Source organism: Gymnoscopelus microlampas (genome assembly GCF_963454915.1).
Source record: "Gymnoscopelus microlampas genome assembly, chromosome: 12".
NCBI lineage: Eukaryota > Metazoa > Chordata > Actinopteri > Myctophiformes > Myctophidae > Gymnoscopelus > Gymnoscopelus microlampas.
Window position 1 is genome coordinate 42315759 of NC_139949.1, and position 20800 is coordinate 42336558.

The following is a 20800-nucleotide window of genomic DNA, read 5'->3' on the forward strand; positions in this document are numbered from 1 at the left end:
ATGTCATGGCCTGTGTGTGGACATATTTCACTAAACAAATAACAAGAGGTCAAAGTGGGGTGACCTGTTGCCATTCAATTTAACCCCCTTTTTTTGCAGGATCCATTACTGATAGCTTCCTCCAACAGGCCAGCCGCCAGATACTCCCTAAACAAATGAAATCAAGTGCTCGGTGCATGCATGTATGCATGCACTATTCCAGGGGGATGGGACAGGCAGACCACCCTAAGAGATGCTTCATGAGTCATGAAATTTACAATATCATTTGATGAAAAAGAGTGACTTGGGTGGACTTGGTAGTTGGTATGAAAAAATTGTTTACATAGTATACTTGTAAAAATAACTTCTTCTTTTGCCCCATGAGAACCTACAGCCACACTGAAAATGCTCCATTTGGGGTCCTTTGGGGTTTCGGGTTTATTTTAGCCCACCATCACAAATGACCAAATTAAGTGGGTAGATTTTAGCAGACCAGTTTGATTGATTTATTCTGGGGTTATGTACAGCTAAATATAATTGTTGGTTTACATTTTAACCCATGCAATCAGAGGCTGAAATCATATTAAATATGAGCATCTTCTCCTCTTTCATGGCTGCAACAACTGTAACCCACACGCACCGGGAAAAATGCCTGCTATTCTCAAGCCTCACTTGATTCGATGTCCTAGAAATACTCGTTAGTTGTTGACATGATCGTGTTGTCTGGCAGAAAGGCGACACTTCATTAGTACTCCCATCATGTCAATCTCCACATGATACCGTCCCCAATCAGAAAAGCATTAGGCATTTCATCTGTGTACCTCAATTCCTGTGGATCACAAATACCTCCTCCCCACCTGTTAACACCATCCCTTCGGTATCCAATCTCAATTCAAAAGCATTACGCTGACCATAAATTGGGCCTACGTTACATTGACTGTGTAAATCACAGATGTTAAATCGTAATCGGAAACCCTTCAGCACGGAGTGTAAGGTGCAACAAGGACTTTAAACATGTGGTACAGTTCATCCTCTACGTATGCTGAACAAGACTCACGTTAATACACCAACAAAACGTTCTTAAGGCGCGTGGCGGGGGGGGGGGGCATATTTTAGTGAAAAGAGCTAATAAGAGAACAGTTAAAGCTCCATCCAGAAGTGGAATATTAATGGTGTAGTGCATTGTTTTTCAACCTTTTTCATGCCAACAACCCCTGAGATCCCATCTGAAAATGTTGTGCCAGGGACCCCCAGAAGCAAAGATTTATGTTTGTTTAAAAAAAAAAGAAAACATTTAAGGAAGTAGGCAAGACAATACTCATATGCTGTTGATGGACAGTTTTTTTTCTTTTTCATGTAGCTTAAAATTAAGCTTGACATATGTGACCGTATTGAAGTGAACTGATCCTACACCAACCTTCCAATAAAAATATTACTGAAAAAAAAAATGTTCGCTTAAATATATATATATATATTCAAAGATATGCACACATTTTCAACATTTTTCAAAAAAAGCACATCTACAAGCTCATAGTGCGGCACTCTGTGCCGCGCTATGAGCTTGTACATCTGCTATTTTTGAATAGCCAAAGCTAAGTGGTTAAAAAATGATTGTGACGCTATGTTAACTAATTTTTCTGGGGACCCCCTGGTACCCCCTCAAGGACCACTGGTGGTCCCCGGACCACTGGTTGAGAACCACTGGTGTAGTGGTGTTGCCACAAAAATAATGTTCTGATTAATGTTCTGTAAACTATGTGTAACTTCATGCTTTATTTCAATTACAGTAATAAACAATGTTCTGATTTGCCAAGGTGTTTTACTCTCCTTTACTAAAATCTGCCTGCGGGGTGAATGAAGAACCCTAAACCTTGCAGTAAATATTTGTTTAAATAACAAACCAGACTTCATGCAGCAAGGGTTACGTTTCTATTTCTCCAAGCTCTCTGCTTGACACCCCCTGCTCAATCAGATGGTCATGGTGATCATTTGAAATAATCAGCCCCAACACCAGAAAGGCTTAATCACTGGATTTTATGCTGCAATTTTTTTTTTCTAAATCTGTAAATGTATAATACATTAATCAAAAATAGCCAAAGAAGCACATGGTGTCTGAAAGCCGTTTGTTATCATGTAGCCTTTTTCCCCATCCCCACATTTTTGATAAATCTTCAAAGTGTTGTGAAAAATGTTTAATGATAAAAAAAAAATGTGAACACAAATCGTCTCTTCTGGGGGTCCCTGGCACAAAACGTTTTAAGATGGGGGTCAGAGGCCAAATATATATCAATTTGGGGGTCCTTGGTGTTGTGTATTAACTACACACAGTTATTGTTGTTGGCTATTTGTGTAAATAGTCTCTGTTCCTTTAAGTGCTGGGCTGCTGGGGGGGAGTGTCTACTTTGAGTGTGTGCTGCCTGTTTGAGGTGGAAAGACTGGTGATGCGAGGTTAGTTTGCAGTAGAATGGAACTCCTACCTGTAACGTTACTAGTTGAACACTACAGTAAAGACAAACTTACCTTACCACTGCCTGGTTATTTGGTTCTCACAGACATTATACTTGGTATGAAAGAATTTGTGATCTAGGCCTACTGCTATTGCACAGTTTGTCCAATCAGATTACAGCTGGCTGCTTGTGGCGGGCATTTCAATATTACTGTGACGTTGTCAGGTTGAATCACACACAGCGGTACGCTACTTCCACAAGATATAATGGACATTCGGACATTTCATAAAAAAAGGTTCCTTTCATTTCAACATTTTCTTCAAAAACCACTGGCTGGGGTAGAGCCAAAAACATATGAATTTGACATAGTATGAGTTTGTAGCCTATAGGCTAGTGTTCTACAGTATTTCCGTCGTGGTTTACTGTTATGGCCAGGCCTAGAGTTATGAATTAAGTATGAAATAGCCTAGCCATATGCTTCTTCTTTGGCCTGAACGTCATGCAGTGAAGTAGTGGAGTCGACAAAGAGAGGAAGAAAGAGACTCCTATAAGGTAGGAAATGGTTTTCTTTTCTCTGCTAGTACATTTTCTCTGCAAAGTACATTTACTCAAGTAGAAGTAGCCTACAATTTTGAGGTATTTTGACTTTACTAGAGTAGACTATTTACAATTTTCAGTACTTTTACTTCTACTCCACTACATCTCAGACTCAAAGGCAAATACTGTACTTTTACTCCACTGCAATTATTTGAAAATTTGAGTTACTAGTTAATTTGTAGATGTTGATAATTATTACAAAACATAGCCTACATTTTCCCCTTCAGCCCTATTTAAACTTTGGCTATTTGAAAATAGCAGATCTACAAGCTCACAACACCTCATGATGGGACATTCTGTATAATGAGTACTATTACTTTTGGTACTTTGAGTACATTTTTATCCCAATGCTTTTGCACTTTTACTCAAGTAAGTTTTGAATTTCGGACTTTTATTTGCAACAGAGTATTTCTACATTGCTGTACTGATACTTTCACTTAAGTAAAAGCTTAAAGCTGTGATTACTTTTGTCCACCACTGGTAAACACATGTGTTGCTAATGATGAGCATGATGATTACTATTTAACAATAGCCCAGCCTTCCAGCACCCTCCCTGACGCTGTTTTTTTTTTGACGTGAATGGAACGTTACATAACCTTAATAATTATCATTGGTAACTGCACCTGTTACACCACCTTTCAAAATGGGCAGCCTTGAAAAAAGTTCTGATGTGTGTAGGCCAGGGGTCTTCAACGTTTTCAGGCCAAGGACCCCCTAGCTGAGAGAGACATGAAGCAGAGACCCCCTACTCTATAAATTGTGTTTCAGATTCAAGTTTTTTTTACTTAGTCTGCTATTTTTTCCCTCTACACCTATAGCCTCTTTGCCAAAAATAGCCGATCTACAAGCTCTCAACGCCTCGCAGCGCAAGGCGTTGAGAGCTTGTAGATCTGCTATTTTCGGCTAATGTTCCCCTCAGAAAAGGAATTCTAGAGTTCAAGTGGTTAATGTAAAAAAATGAAATCCTATCACACAAAGATTTGGCAGACCCCCTATAGTAGCTCTGAGGACCCCCTAGGGGTCCCGGACCCCCTGTTGAAGACCCCTGGTGTAGGCCTGGCTACTAATCACAGTGGTTATCAAGCTTTTTCGTGTCATCTCAAGGACCCCCAAATTGATACATTTGGCCGCAGACCCCCATCTGAAAATGTTTTATGCCTTGCACGAATTTTCAAGATAATTCGTTTTTTTTGCAGATCTACAAGTTCATAGCAGGCGCTATGAGCTTGTATATCTGCTATTTATTGAATAGCCAAAGTATAAAATATAGTTATAGAGTGGTTAAAACGATTGTGACGCAATATTAACTAATTTAGCTGGGGAACCCCTAGAAACCCCCCCAAGGACCCCTGGGGGTCCCCGGACCCCACTTTGAGAACCACTGGACCGTGTGTTTTTTTGGCACAGGCTGGTTGTGCCTTATGGTTATGGTGGAGCTATGGGTGGAGCATACCAGGCTATACCAGGTCATATTTATTTTGAACACTGTGTGGCGCTGTACGTGCTGTATTACAGTATATGTCTATCATTGGTGAATGGCACCATAGCATAGTGCTCATTGTTTTAGTAAATGTGACATTATTAAATAAGTTACACTTGTCAGTTGTAAAAGAGCACCTCTTCTCGTTATCACTATTATGTCAATGGGCTACATTTTATTCAATATTTTTTGACACCCAGTATTAACGTCTCATTCCTCAGCGTTAATTCAACTCTGATGGACCCACAAGGATCCATTCGGTCCCATTTGTGCACTCTCGAAGTTACAGATGTATAAATTAACGTAAATTATGCGTTGTGAGCTTGTAGATCGGCTATTTTTGGTGTAGAGATTTGGTGTAGTTCCAAAAGTATTCTGAGGCACCCCTGGACTGGTGTCACGGCACCCGCTTTGATAAACCCTGGCCTACAGGTTAACTACAGAAGTATTGTATTGTCAAGCAGTGTAAGCACATTTTGTCTTGGCATTGTTCACATGGAAAAAATAAAATAAAAAACACGGCCCCCTTACGCATTAGAAGGACAATATCAGTCACCAGAACCAAGGACGGGTGTTTCCAATGAATCTAACATGGTTGAAATGGAGTTTGAAGTTACAATGGGTTTATATAGGAAGGGGGCATGTCTGATACAATGAACATCAAATATCTAAATACTGAATCAAGCAACTTAAAAAACTGTCTGGGGTGCACTGCACACGCAAAAGCTAGAGTAGATGTCAAAATGACCACAAACATGTTTGAAAGTGAAATATCCTTTTAAACAAATGCTGTTTGTTTATCAGAAAGGTCAGGGGGCAAATTGTATTAAGCAAAAGTCAGCAGGTGAAAAGGAGCTAGTCCTGTGGAGAACAAAAATGTGTTTGTAGTGTCTACTCTCTTGTTATGAAAAAGACAAATATCGATATGTGCCCAGCTTGTGTCTGTGATCTTGCCCCTGCAACTTATCTGACTGTTCTGTTTGTTTTTTTAGAAGAAGAATGGCATTAATGTGTGGAAAAAGAAGATCAAGAATGAGTTCCACATGTTTTATTGTCATTCAGCTATCATGATAAGCATGATCAAAATCTAGATTTGATTTTGTTAGCCTTATAGGGATGGCCAGTTGGAGAAAATGTAAGAACAATTTAACCGAAACTCGTTACTGGTCAATTAACCATTAGCCTTTAAGAATAAGATATTATTTCATACAATTGATTCCATTGATACAGTACATTTGATTATCTGTTGCATTTCTACATTTAATTCCTGGGAAGTGAAGCCTGAATGGTACATGGATGTTAGTTACTGTTCATTTTCATTTCTATTGACCTCGAGTGCAGACATTGTATTCAATTCAATTCAATTCAATTTTATTAAAGTGTCAAATCACAACAAGTTGTCTCAAGACACTTTACATGTAGAGAAGAGACCCAACATCCCACCCTGAGCAAGCAATTTTGCGACAGTGGCAACGAAAAACTCCCTCTTAATTCAACAGGAAGAAACGTCAGGCAGACCCTAGGCTCTAGGGCGGGGGCCTTCTGCCTCGACCGTGTTGGGGGAAAGAAAGATTGTACAGTACAGTATAAAATCCAGGAGGGGATTGACAACATGGTATGTTGGAGGAAAGAGCTGTACAATGATCTTCTGATAGGAGGCCTTTCACTTTGGAGTATATTTTAGTACTTAGTTGACCGAAGTCCACCAGAGTTTTATAGCCTACTAGACTAGCCCCCCTCCTGTTTTTCCTCTACACTAAATATCTGCTCAAGTTCACAACACATTGAGGCATGTTGCGAGCTTCTAGATCTGCTGTCTTCGCCGAATGTTTGCCCCAAAATAGTGACACAAGTGGTTTACCGATTAAGACCTGGAACGCATCTGTGTCACTTTAGATTTCTTTGGCTATTAAGAAATAGCAGATATACAAGCTCATGGCGCGGCACCGAGTGCCGCGCCATGAGCTTGTAGATCTGCTATTTTTGAAAAATCTTGGGGGAAAAAAGTTGTTTTTTTCAAAAAAAAGTCCTTTTCTTGCCTCAGGTCTTAATGGTTAAATAGCATATCAGAACAAAATCGCACAAATGTAAATATTATTATTATTATCATTTTTTCAGAGGAGTGACTCTTAGACATAAAGAATCCAGCATTCAGGTCATTAGTTAGTTGGTTGGAGGAACCCACATGGCACACATCCTATATAGTCAGGTGACTTGCTAGCCAGCAAAGACAAAGAGTGGGGGAAAGGCAGCTGGGAGAGAAGGGAGCTGGGCAAGAAGTACGGTAGCAGATGGGTGCAGATGGGGACCCAGTTTTACGGAGGAAAGGGGAGGTTGCACTTGGCCATTGTGTGGCACACAAGGGGCGTCTCGGCGAGGAAAATGAAAGGCCCACTATAACACTGTGTGTGTGTGTGGGGGAACAGATACAGGTCCACACCGCAACAGGTAGGCACCGGGCTGCTCCGGGGGCAATAGTACGCTGATGGATTAGGTTGTGGCTTCACGCAGGTGAGAGCAGCACATGTGCCCCATTTTGGAAGGAGAGCTTGATGTTCAACATTGATGATCTTTTGTAGAATAATGGTTCTGGACCAGGGGTCTTCAACGTTTTCAGGCCAAGGACCCCTTGGCTGAGAGCGAGATAAAGCAGGGACCCCCATTATATATTGTATAGAATATTCATTTTTTCATGGATTTCATAGGCACCTTCATAGACTTGTTTCACAGCACTATCATGTTGGATTCATGTTAATGTGTATTTCCAGACATTTAACCATGCACTTAAACAATACTTAGTACACCTGACCTTTCACTCTGTACTTAGCCTGCTCTTTTTCACCCCCTATACTAAACCACTTTGCCAAAAATAGCAGATCTACAAGCACACAACGCCTCGAGGCGTTGTGTGCTTGTAGATCTGCTATTTTTGGCTAAAGTTCTCCTCAGAATAGGGATGCTTGGTTGAAGTGGTTAATGTAAAAATCACACAAAGATTTGGCGGACCCCCTGTAGTAACTATGAGGACCCCCTAGGGGTCCCGGACCCCCTGTTGAAGACCTCTGTTCTGGACTAAAGTAGCAGTAACAATGTATATACTTCAAAGTATAGGCTATACAGATTGTTTTCCCCAGTATAAAATGCACCGGCTCAGGATTCCCATTCTCACTCACAGTGTAGTGATAGAGATTGCACAAAATCTTGCCTTCAAGGGGGAAAATATCAGTAATATATCACACCTGAGCCCAAATTCGTAGTGAGGTTAGATGTGGCAATTCATCACTTTGCAATTATTTTGTCTATATCTGTATGTTCAAATCAAAGTTGTATTCTTTATTTATATAGCACATTTAACATGACCAGATCAACCAAAGTGCTGTCAGGTAAAAAGTAAAACAAAGCAAAAAACAAAAAACAGGAAGCGAACAATGCAATGTAAGCCGACAATAATATACAATGAGTAGGCACAGACAAACAAACATTAGCACCTATAGGGGGAGGTAAGGCTGCTTTAGTATGTTGAGTAAAAGTAATAAATTAGCCACTGTGCTTATGATAATCATTTCCTCAGGTTTTTTCATTAGACTATAAGGCAGGATAAGGCAGTCAGACAGTGTCTATTGAATGATTGTTTTGGCATGGTACTGGACAAATTGTTTGAGTTTATATTGTTCGATCAAGCACAGGTTAAATGTCTTATGCACTTTGACTGTGATGTGTTTACCTACTGATATTTTATGTGTTACTAGTAATATAAATTTTCCCAGGAAGACCCAGAAACAGCTGGAAAAGGTCTGTCGAGGCGGAACTCAAGGAAAAAGGAACATCTTGGAAGGAAGCAGAGAAGATCGCCCAACACCGAACTAGCTGGAGGAAATTCATAAATGACCTATGCTCCCCAAAGAGCAAAAGGGTTTAAGTCAAGTAAGTCAGTAATATAATTACTATAACCCATTTAGACCTGAGGCCGATTCTAAAAACGCCTTCTAAATCCTGACCTAAGTTTTCGGAAAAACTTCAAATATGTATTAAAAAATTACAAAAAGATTAGGTTGCTATATACTGTACATAGCAACAGGAACCCCAAAAGAGGTTCCCGTCTTGAAAGGTATAGTTACAAATAGGGGTTCCCGCACAAAATGTGATAAAGAGATAACCAAAAAAAAGTATAAAATCCTATACTATAATTGCAACAAAACAGCAAGCAGTCTGGCATGTTTAGCCCATTCAATACGACACATGACTGAGCCTACTCTGGTTTGTTAGATTTTTGAGGAAGCCATTAATTGGATTCCATTTCGGTATGGAATGAAAATTCCAACTTCCAGAGACTTCCAGCACACTAAATATTATGTATTTATTGCGTTTTAATGCCTTTCAAAGCATTTCAAAGCATGGCTTGATTAGAAAAGTCTAGCTGGAAATAATGTAGTCCCTGGATTAAAGTTTGATTTACATATGAAATTCAAACGCCCATGACCATGAAATGAGCCATATTGACTCAGTTATTCAGGTGAGTAAAAGACTGTGGAGGAAATGTAAACACTAAATCTAAAAAATAAAGCCATTAATGGAAACAATGGTCTATTGTTTATGCATGGCCAAGGCTGGGAATAGACAATGACATCATGGATTAATGGTGGTATGCAACATGGAATATTATTCATACGGTATTAACATAAACTATATTTGATCAATGAGATGCTGTGCTTCACAGCAATGTAATGCAACGTGTACTATCACACTATCACTTAATTTAATTTGTTCTCCTACATTCTCTATGTATGTTCTTCGGGCAACGTTTCCCATAACTGTCCATTGTAGTCTCACTTGACTTCCAATACAAACATCAACTGAACAATGAAAGATCTCAGAAGGAGACTTGTCTGGGAGCGATCTGGTTGACCTAAATAAACATCTTCGCAGTTTTGCTTTGTACTAAAAGCACATGGCATGTCAACACTGACAGCGGTGATTGACAGAAAGGGAAACTCAACTCATGCACCAGCCAGAACAAATAAAATGAAGCTCGTCATGGTTCATACATACGCACTGCATACAGTGGATCCACTGTACTGACATGTAACCAGAATACAACTTACAGCCACCAGAAATGCTCATGAAAAATGAATGAAATGCATGCTGTAGGTTGAGACACAACAGAGACACATTCACGATTTCCAAGTTCCAGATTGGAACGAGTTCTGATTTATATTGTATGTATTTTATATGATAAAATAAATGTAGATGGCTTTCTTCACAGTATCTGATGAATGGCATGGCCATGACATGATAATGTAGGCCTATATGTTATAAAGCTACATGGCAGTAGGGATGGGGCGATGATCGCTTTTATCGTTTATCGTGATAAACGCTCACAATTATCGTATCGCAGAGATTTTAATTTATCTTGACATTGTCCTCCGTCATATACCGGGATCAATTCAACTTTGCCGAGCTGCATATCCGGTATCACTTAAACCCTCTATAATTGGCAAAACGGACCTGTAAAGAACAGGTCAGTTTTTCACTCTCTACCAAATGTCCTTGCCAAAAATAGCTGAGAAAAAAAGCTGAGCTCGTAGATAGGCTATTTTTGGCAAACCTTCCCCCAGCATATGAGTTCAAGTGGTTAACAAAAGTGGCATTTTAAGAGTTTTAAACATATTTTCATTATTGTGCATGATAATATTGTAAATCGCAATTATTTTTGGTCACAATAATCGTAGAATGACATGTTCATATTGTCCCATCCCTACATGGCAGCAGTATTCCTGTGTTGGGGAAAACATGAATTTATATCATCAAGGAACATAGCTCCTCTCCAAGTCCATCTCTCCATAATTATGTAACTAGTACCTGCATGGCTGCAACCCATTTGCCCATCTGCATCGGTTTTCTGCATATACTGTAGGGCGTTGGTTCTCAAAGTGGGGTACTTGAGGGGGTTCCAGGGGGTACCCAGCTAAATGATGGACAGAAACCAAATGGACCCTTATGGGTCTGTAACTCTGAGAGTGTACAAATGGAACCAAATGGACCCTAACGGGTCCATTTGGTTCCATTTGTACACAATCAGAGTTAGATTAACATTGATTTTACAATATAAATTGGGGTCCCAGAGATAGAAATGCCATTAAATGGGGGTCGGTAGCCTAATGCATGTCAAACTGGGGGTCCTTGAAATTAAAATGGTTGAAAATCACTGCTATAGAGCCGTAAAAATCTTCTCTTATGGGGGTCCCTGGCATATCTTTTCAAATGGGGGTCCGCGGGCAAATAAGTGTCAATTTGGGGGTCCTTGGCACGAAAAGGTTTGAGAACCACTGCTGTAGGGCGTAGCATTTATACTATTTATTTAATAATAATTTAATAAATTCCCTTTTTCTTGTGGTTTTCAAACATTTTTTTGACACAGAATCTAATATGTTATGGTCATGATTCACCAGGAGCCTAGATGGCTTGGTTCCCGGCCTGAAATAATTTATATAAATATTTTCATAAATCTCTATGGGAAACATTAATGGATTTTCTATGTGTGGCACCACAAAATGGCCACAACTGCTATGCCCTATAGTAAGATTCAATAAATGAGTGAAGGCAGAGCAGGCTATAGGCAACCAGTTGACTGCAAATGAGTTATAGTAACATATTACATGAACAGAATATTGACGGCACTAAAAGTAACCTTTGTCTCTGAATTGATGGAGCCATCATTTATTGCCACAAATAGATTTTTTTTTATGTTACAGTGATGGAGAGTTACATGTAGTCTCATCAAAAAAGGAACATGAATGAATGAAAAAACATAACACTATATATATATATATATATATATATATATATATATGTGTGTGTGTGTGTGTGTGTGTGTGTGTGTGTGTGTGTGTGTGTGTGTGTGTGTGTGTGTGTGTGTGTGTGTGTGTGTGTGTGTGTGTGTGTGTGTGTGTGTATGTATGTATGTATGTATGTATGTATGTATGTATGTATGTATGTATGTATGTATGTATGTATGTATGTATGTATGTATGTATGTATGTATGTATGTATGTATGTATGTATGTATGTATGTATGTATGTATGTATGTATGTATGTATGTATATATGTATATATGTATATATATATATATATATATATATATATATATATATATATATATATATATATATATATATATATATATATATATATATATATATATATATATATATATATATATATATATATATATATATATATATACATACACACACACACTCACAATGTGTGTGTATGTATATAAAATATAATCAGCATCCTCATGTTTTGCCCTCAGCCTCCCTCAGTATTTTGCAACAAATCTGTGTCTAGAATAGTACCCTCCCTTTCATGCATCTCATTAAACGGCAGCCCGTTGTGTAGTCTATAGGTGAAGTAGCCTCTCTCTCCCTCTCGCTCTCTCTCCCTCTCTCTCTCTCTCTCTCTGCCATAGTACTGAAGCAGGTGTCCAACATGGCGATCACTGGAGACGGCTCTCTCGCAACTATCCTCTTTTTATTCACGATTCCAGCGGCTCTTCACAAAGGTAAGAAAGGGAGTTAATATTCTCAGTGTTATTGTACAGTGTGAGCACTTTTTTTTTATCCCGTTGATGCAGCAGCGGCGAGCATCGATCATGTTTTCTCTCAAGCTTTTCTGGTCATTCCTGGAGGAGTGCTTGTGTTGTATACTGCAATCTGCATGGATGCTTATTGCTTGGAAATACTTCAGACAGTGTGAAAAACTGTCCCTAAAGTTGGACTATAACACGATTTACCCCTGGGGACAGATCGAGATGACTTTGTGCATCTGATCGTTGGAGCGTTTAACATCCATGAGGAGATGTTTATGTCGCTCAATGCTGCGTCGTAAAGGAGAGAGAGATCACTCTGGTCTCAGCTCTCTCTATCTCTCTCTCTCTCTGTACCGTCGCACAACTCTAATAAACATGAATTGTATTTATAAACAGTCTCTATAAACACAACATGGCCTTATAGTTAATTCGGTTACTAGACTGCGAAGAAATAGACTTGGGGAAATGCTTTGAAACGGTGTTTATCTCACTAGATTTGCCCCGTCCGTCTACTTTTGTGCATGGTTTTGGTGTGTATGTGTGTTATAGTATAGATCTGTGTTTATTTTAGTGTTAGTGTAATATATAATACACAATGAATGACCAGCGTCCTGCCTTTTCATATGCGACGCGTTGTTTGTTCGTAGATCGGCTCCTCCGTCTATTAGGAAAGCCAGCGATACCGTCGTACCACAGATGATACGTTAGGATTTATTATAGGGATAGATATAGGGGGGCCACGCTGTTAGAATAAAGCATTGTGACGTTAGTGTTACGTGTGTGTGTGTGTGTGTGTGAGACTTGGCGGGCTTGCGTTGTGGTTGCGCGCGTCCACGTTCATCTACATTAGAGACGACCACGCACGCGAATGGTAAAGAAAGAAAGAAAGTGTCGATAAATGCACTTATCGCGTTAGAAAGTCCGCTGTGTTTGTTATTAAGCGACACAATGTATAGAGATGCTGCTGCTGCACGCCGAGGTCTCTCTCTTTGCGCATCGATTAGATGAGAACACTAGGTTAAAGTAGAATAGCCTACTGTTTGTGTCCGTACATTGCTTGCTTTCTTTCTGATCGCATGCAGATAGATGTCTCTAGGCTGATGGAAAAAAAACGCGTTTTGTTGACCATTCTACACGTTGCGACAACTGTCACACAACGGACTAAATCAGCCAGGGGTCTTCAACAGGGGGTCCGGGACCCCTAAGGGGGTCCGCCAAATCTTTGTGTGATACGATTTTTTTTTTACATTAACCACTTGAACCCTAGAATTCCTTTTCTGAGGGGAACATTGGCCGAAAATAGCAGATCTACAAGCTCTCAACGCCTCTGCTATTCTGCTATTTTCGGCTAAAGAGGCTATAGGTGTAGAGGGAAAAAAGAGCAGACTATGTAAAAAAAAATTAAATTGTATACAATATAGAGTAGGGGGTCCCTGCTTCATCTCTTCCCAGTTACAAGGACCCCCATCTCCGCTAGGGGGTCCTTGGTCTGAAAACATTGAAGACCCCCTGGACTAAGTGATGTTGTTGTACCTATAAGTGTTTTTTCATTCAATCTGCTGTCCTCCCCCCGCGGCGTGCACCAACCATGACCATACACAGTGATTCATGGAGACTCGTTTTGTCACACAATGTGGATTATTATCTGCAGCGTAATCCAGGAAATGTACCAAATATACCCATTAAATGCCCACTGCCTGCTTTCCCTCCTCTATGCGAGTCACACTGACAGAGACAGTGAGTCTCTTTACAAACTTACTGGGTTTGGAACAGTCAGTATAGGCACTGCATGGTGGTCAATGCTGCCTGCTGGACAGACAGCCCGCAACAACGCACATTTCAAACAAAGCTTCTGGCCGCACTTGCACAAAGCCCATCAATTATTTACCTCCAGCACACACACACACACACACACACACACACACACACGCACACGCACACGCACACGCACTATAGGCCAACATTATGCTAAGCATTGCAGAATTTCCTCTCTTTTTTTTTTTTAACCCATTAAGACCTGGAACTGTGTCATTTTTATATTTGAGCTAAGAAAGCATTATTTTACACTTTAGGCTATTCAAAAATAGCAGATATACAAGCTCATAGCGCGGCACCGAGTGCCGCGCTATGAGCCTGTAGATCTGCTATTTTTGAAAAATCGTGAAAATGTGTGCAAATCTTTCAATATATATATTTTTAAAGTGAACATTTTTTACTCAAATATTTGCTTCTGGGGGGTCCCTGGAACAAAATATTTTGATGGGGGTCCGCGGCCACGGGGACCCCCCCATTTTTCATGTCCTTGACATGAAAAAGATTGAGCCCCACTGATATAGAAACATACGTTTTTCAGAATACTGTTGAGATTTAGGAGACATGTAGAATCAGCTTCAGGTCTCAATGGGTTAAATAAATGAAGTTGCTGCTGCAGTGATGGTGAATATTGCAGTGTAATCGAGCTATAAGGCAGGCTGCATCGGTTCGTGTTTTTTTTGCCAACCATAGTAGGTTATATTTTGGTGCAGCAGGCTCACCTCATAGGCTACCACCATACTGTCATCAAATCCCAGAAGTGCTCCAAATGGAATCGATTTTCTCAGAAAAGCATTCAAAGTCCACCGAATTACATTGTCATCTGAAATGTTTCAAAAGGGGTTAGAATGGATCCAGTGTGGCTGAAGGATAACATTTACCCTTTGGAATTAGGTAAGGCACTGGGAAGCCATCTAACCCAGTACTAGTGATGCAATATGGATTTTCCTTGACCATATTGAATGCTTTTGAGGATTTTTTTATGATCTTGTAGGGGAATTAATGGGTTGGCTGAACTTGGCTCAGAAAAAATAGCAGAAAGCATGTCACGGTGTAAATGCCAAGGATTCAGATGGTATCACATAGACACAATGGAACATGGAAATTAGGGTATTAAGACTTAAGACATGGGTATGAAAGTCTTATCATAACAAAGTGACATTTTGGATTTACATATCAATAAAGTGCATATGTAGATGAAGGGAATCGGCAGATAAGAAATGTTCATGATACATGATGTATCGTGAACATTGACGATTTGTGTGTACTTGTAGCTTTAGTATTTGTCTGGAAAATGAACCCAGGATGTATGATTAATACCGTTAAAACCCCACAGAAAACAACTTGACTGAAATACAGAATCCACCCATCTCTGAAGATGCTAAATGGGGATGCTTGGTTTGAGTATCTCTAGACATTACCTAGGAATCTGTTCTCATCTCATGTTGTCTAGGCATTGTGGTCATCATTGCAAAACATAATCTATACTGGAGATTGAAAGTGTTATAATGTTTCTTTATCCCATTAAGACCTGAGGTGATTCTTAAAAAAAAATCTAAATCCTAACAGTTTTTTGGAAAAACAAACAAAAAAAAAACACGATTTTTCAAAAATAGCAGCTACAAGATCATAGCGCGGCACTCGGTGCCGCGCTATGAGCTTGTATATCTGCTATTTTTTAATAGCCAAAGAAATCTGAAGTGACACAGATGCGTTCCAGGTCTTAAAGGGTTATACTAGCGTCCCCTTGTTTACAATTCTCACAGTAAGAATGGTGAGAGGAACGTACATACGACACTAAATTGAATGTTTTTATGCACTGGAAGTCAGCTCCCCCCAAGCTCGCACACTAAAGTTATGCTGAGACACCCACGATACTTGAAAGTATTTCATATATATAACTGGAGTGGAGAATATGGATGTGATATTCATCTTAACTGCAGAGGGGAATGGGGGAGTCGATGGGAGGAAAAACATCAGTGAAGTGAGTGGTGCGTAGTGCATAGTCGGTGATGTACCCATGGCTGGGAGAGCCGTGATTGGTTGATTTCTCTGAGGGAGCAAACGGCTTGAAGAGCTGTGCATAACAGTGTGCCATTCTGTGTGTGTAAAGTGGATTTGTTTCTACTTCTCCCCTAGTTCTTTCCATTCATGAATTCCATGAAATCTCTCTCTCTCTTTCTCGCGCTCAACGGTTCAACCGTTAGCCTAGTTGGGGGACCCACCCGTCCTTGTAGATTGCGGGACATCAGTCGAGGCATTGGGTGTGTTGTTAGATGTGTAATTCAAGTTCACGTTGTCTTTTGCTGCTCCTATGCAGGTCGTTGGTCCATAGCAGGCGTGTGTGTGTGTGTGTACAAGTTAAGTGAAAGTCATTCTCCTCACTGAGCTCAGAATGAACAGGACCATTCACTTTGAAATAGATTAGTGTAGCCTAAACCTTTTTAATTGTAAAATATTGTTTCAATGCGAATGAAAGACACCTAAATAAAAAGCAAAATCCCCACGATGAGGAATGTTCCATGGATAAAGCAATGCTAATATATATTTTCAGACGGGTTTAAATTTGCATGTATGAATGGGCCTCCCCTTCTGCCGTACAGGCCTTCGTGGCTCTTGTTCAAGACGGTAGCGGGGCTCGGGTGATTGAAAGCAGGTGTGAAAGTGGACCTGTACATTTGTTGTTCCCCCTCTGTGGCGCCCTCAACAGTAATGAAGAACAATGGCTTTATTTTCGGAAGGGAGCGGGCCTCAGCCTCCTCCGTGCATCACCCCCCTGTCTCTGTCAGACTCCAGCAGCGGTCCTGTAGGCAAGCTAACAGATGACGGGGCTGGGTCGCATCTGGCCTCAGTGCACTTAGTGTAATCAAAGACAGGAAAAAGGCTTATGGCCCACTTGTTAGTGAGCTGCCAACTGATGGGATGTCAAATAAGACCCCCGAATCCCCGGAGACGGCGAGGGGAGGGGGTGCAATCTGCCATTTTGAAAGTGGCCTTTACTGTACAAAGGCTTAGAATGACGGGGTACTTATTAGGCTGCCATGTACCGCGATATTTTCAAGTTCTAGTGCTTGCATGCATGTCTCTGTGTTCTTACATTCAAGATAAAAAGAGCAATATGTAATTTATATCCACTAGAGGGTGATTGTGTTCATCTGTTCAACTAAAAACGACCATAATGTAACATTTCTAATGCAATACTAGCATAAAATAACCTGGATCTGCAGGACATCTTGAAGTAGATAATGTTTGAAATGATTTCCTAAGTGCCACGTAAAAAAGAAAATAAAGGAAAAATAAATCACTTAAACCCACACTTCTTCAAAAACACATGATGTGAAAAGAAACAAAAGAGGAATACAAAAAAGAGATGAGGAGACGAGAGAGAGAGCAAAGGGGATTAAGTTGGATACCGAGCTTCAAGGTGCACAAGTGAGGAGTCCGTCATGGGATATATTTTTCAAAACAAAGTGTACTGTTTTTCCTGCAGATATTTCACAGTTTATTGTATGCTTTTATTGTATGAAGATTTTACATATTCAGATCTTCAGATCAAAAGGACTCATTAGCAGGTGCCTTTTCAATGCAATAGTGAAGTAATGTAACAGAAGAAGAACCCAACATGCTTTAGAGAATTAACAGTTCTCTCAAAGAAAAGGCTAAATTGAAACTCCTACGATTTTACGCAGTTGATAGCAAAGTTGATGAGTGTGCTGCAAGACTCCAGCCACCCAAAAGACTCATCAGCTTAACCATCTGGAGCGAGATTGAACCAAAACACAGTGGGTGCACTGACCTCATCTCGCTGCTGCTAGCTTTAAGCCATCAGCTCCCCTTTGTACCATTTACTGGATTTAAGCTACTGCTGTTGTTGGAATGAAATGTATGCCCATGCTGTGGGCTGTTGTTGTCTTCTTTTTCCCCCAAAACCAATGATTGGTAGGTTGTAGAAGCAAGGTTATATATATATTATTGGACAAGCCATGAATTTAGTCACAGGCATTTCACGCAAAAGCGTATTTGAAACACTTACTGATTAATAAAACGGTTAAATGCAATTATGCGGTATTGTTGCGTTTCCCCCGGAGCAGATAGGTAGGTATACTGTACTGTAGTCTTATGAATGCTTATGATTATGCAAAGGAAAGCGATTTAACCCATTGAGACCTGAAGCCGATTCTACATGTCTCCTAAATCTCAACAGTATTCTCAAAAACGTATGTTTCTATGTCAGTGGTGCTCAATCTTTTTCATGTCAAGGACCCCCAAAATGATATGTATTTAGCCGCGGACCCCCATCAAAATATGTTGTTCCAGGAGCCCCCCAGAAGCAAAGATTTTAGTTAAAAATGTTCGCTTTAAAAATATATATATTCAAAGATTTGCACACATTTTCACGATTTTTCAAAAATAGCAGATCTACAAGCTCGTAGCGCGGCACTCGGTGCCGCGCTACGAGCTTGTAGATCTGCTAGTTTTGAATAGCTAAAGTGTAAAATAATGCTTTTTAGCTCAAATCTAAAAATGACACAGTTCCAGGTCTTAATGGGTTAAATGAATGGGGCATGATATATGGAAAACTTTTAATCATGTGTGGTTTTGATATTTGGAGGGGGGGGGGGGGAGTTCTGTGTACGGGCAGAATTGTATTCTATTCAAATGTTAAGAGTTCAGCCCTAATAATGGTGCTTGATCCTCTAATCTGGTGTCCCAATCACCCCAGCAGGAAATGTAATCAATTCAAGTTTTTTTTGATTTACAAAAGAAAACCAGCACCTTTTTTTTTTTTAGATTTCCCCTTTTTTCACAGTTTGAGGCGACCGTAATCTTGCTCTCGTTATTGAATCACAGAGTAGTGGTGGGGCACATTTTTATGTTTGTTACACAAGTGGGTATATTTTTACCATTATATTCATACAAATCACTCAAGTTCAACTTGAATGAATGAATGAATAAGGAATCGACGCATATCATTTGTGCGTACGCCTGAGTACACAATACATCTTAACCCATTGAGATCTGAAGCCGATTCTACATGTCTCCTAAATCTCAACAGTTTTCTGAAAAACGTTCGTTTCTATATCAGTGGTGCTCAAACTTTTTCATGTCAAGGACCCCCAAAATTATATGTATTTGGCCGTGGACCCCATCAAAATATGTTGTTCCAGGGACCCCCCAGAAGCAAAGATTTGAGTTAAAAAAATGTTTGCTTTAAAAATATATATATATTCAAAGATTTGGACACATTTTCACGATTTTTCAAAAATAGCAGATCTACAAGCTCGTAGCGCGGCACTCGGTGCCGCGCTATGAGCTTGTATATCTGCTATTTTTGAATAGCCCAAAGTGTAAAATAATGCTTTTTAGCTCAAATCTAAAAATGACACAGTTCCAGGTCTTAATGGGTTAAGAAATTAATGTCTCCTTTTGAATGAAATATACAGTAGGTGTGTGCATCAACAAATCATGCCTCGTAGGCTTGACTGATCAGTATTCTCCCGTCTGGCATTTGCATAACACTCTAGCATGTATTACATCCCAGTGCATGAAACCCTGCAGGCTGTTACACTGGCTCTCGTAGAACTAAGGATCACATCTGCCCATTGTGTTCGGTTCCCTGCCCCATTGTTCCTCTGCTGTTGCTCTGGCCGATGATGTTGTCGATAAAAAATGCTAGATGCTAACACCATGCAGCCCCTATTTCTTTCTTTCTTTCTTTTTGTTGCTTTTTTTTTTTACCCCTTTTTTTTTTTTTCCAATTTTGTCGTTATGCCAATTAATTGTCACTGCTGTTGTATCCTACTCGTAGAGCCAGGGGTCTTCAACAGGGGGTCCGGGACCCCCTAGGGGGTCCTCAGAGTTACTGCAGGGGGTCCGCCAAATCTTTGAACTGATATGATATGATTTTTTTTTTTACGTTAACCACTTGAACCCTAGCATCCCTTTTCTGAGGAGAACTTTAGCCAAAAATAGCCGATCTACAAGCTCACAACGCCTCGCAGCGCACACCTATACCTCCATAGAGGTATAGGTGTGGAGGGGGAAAAAAGAGCAGACCACGTAAACAAAAAAGTTGAATCTGTAACACAATTTTATGCAATATAGAGGAGGAGGGGGTCCCTGCTTCATCTCTCTCTCAGCTAGGGGGTCCTTGGGCTGAAAACGTTGAAGACCCCTGACGTAGAGCCTTCGTCCTACTCCTCCCGCCAAAGCCGGATGCACGACGGTGGATTCGAACCCACAACCTCTGCGTTGGCGGGCATGCACTTTAACCACTGCGCCACCCCGAGCGCCAGCCCCCTACTTCTCATGCCCTCGTCTTGATGTTTTTGCAAAGGGAGAGTCAAGTGTGTAAACCATCGTGTCGCCCTCCCCTGCTGTCAAAAGCACTGATGCTGAGACCACAAAGTGACACAAAAAAATAGCATTCTGTTAGACCAAAGCACAGCAGGCAAAGGACAATGTTCTCCCATACGAGGCATCATACCAGTAGCCAGGGGTTGCCAGATCTGCTTATTATTATAATTTCCCCGCAAGATTTTCATTTGAAAATAGCCGATCTACAAGCTTGTAGATCTGCTATTTTCAAATAGCTGATGTATATGTCAAAGTGCTCATGTGGCCCATAGTCGCGTCTTTTGGGCTGTTTTTTCCTAGACCTGGTTGCTTGTTTCTCTAACAGAATCTGGCAACACCTGCCAGTAGCACACAATGCTATCGGCTAACCCCTAGTACATAGACATATAAAGGTAGACGCCTCGTTTGGCTCCGAAGCGTATGTATGGCGGACGCACTTCCGCTTCTGGGGGGGGAAATTTCCGTGTGCGTCACAGAAGGGGGCGTGCAGTAGGCCAATCAGAGGCAGGTGGGGGCGGGACGACTAGATTCTGACA

The 20800-nt window shown here is 40.4% G+C and overlaps 1 protein-coding gene across 2 annotated transcripts in view; it reads left to right on the forward strand.

The window, feature by feature from the left end:
- The first annotated feature begins 11956 nt into the window (after positions 1-11956).
- The window catches only part of LOC311057949 (cell adhesion molecule 1-like), a 420049-nt gene continuing 411205 nt past the window's right edge, over positions 11957-20800 (forward strand). The window contains exon 1 of one of the 2 annotated variants that reach the window (XM_084075164.1): positions 11957-12068. In XM_084075164.1, coding sequence (XP_083931290.1) covers positions 11996-12068 — 73 coding nt within the window. In that variant the 5' untranslated portion in view covers positions 11957-11995. The remainder of the gene's footprint in view (positions 12069-20800) is intronic. The other variant, XM_084075165.1, reaches the window with a different exon arrangement.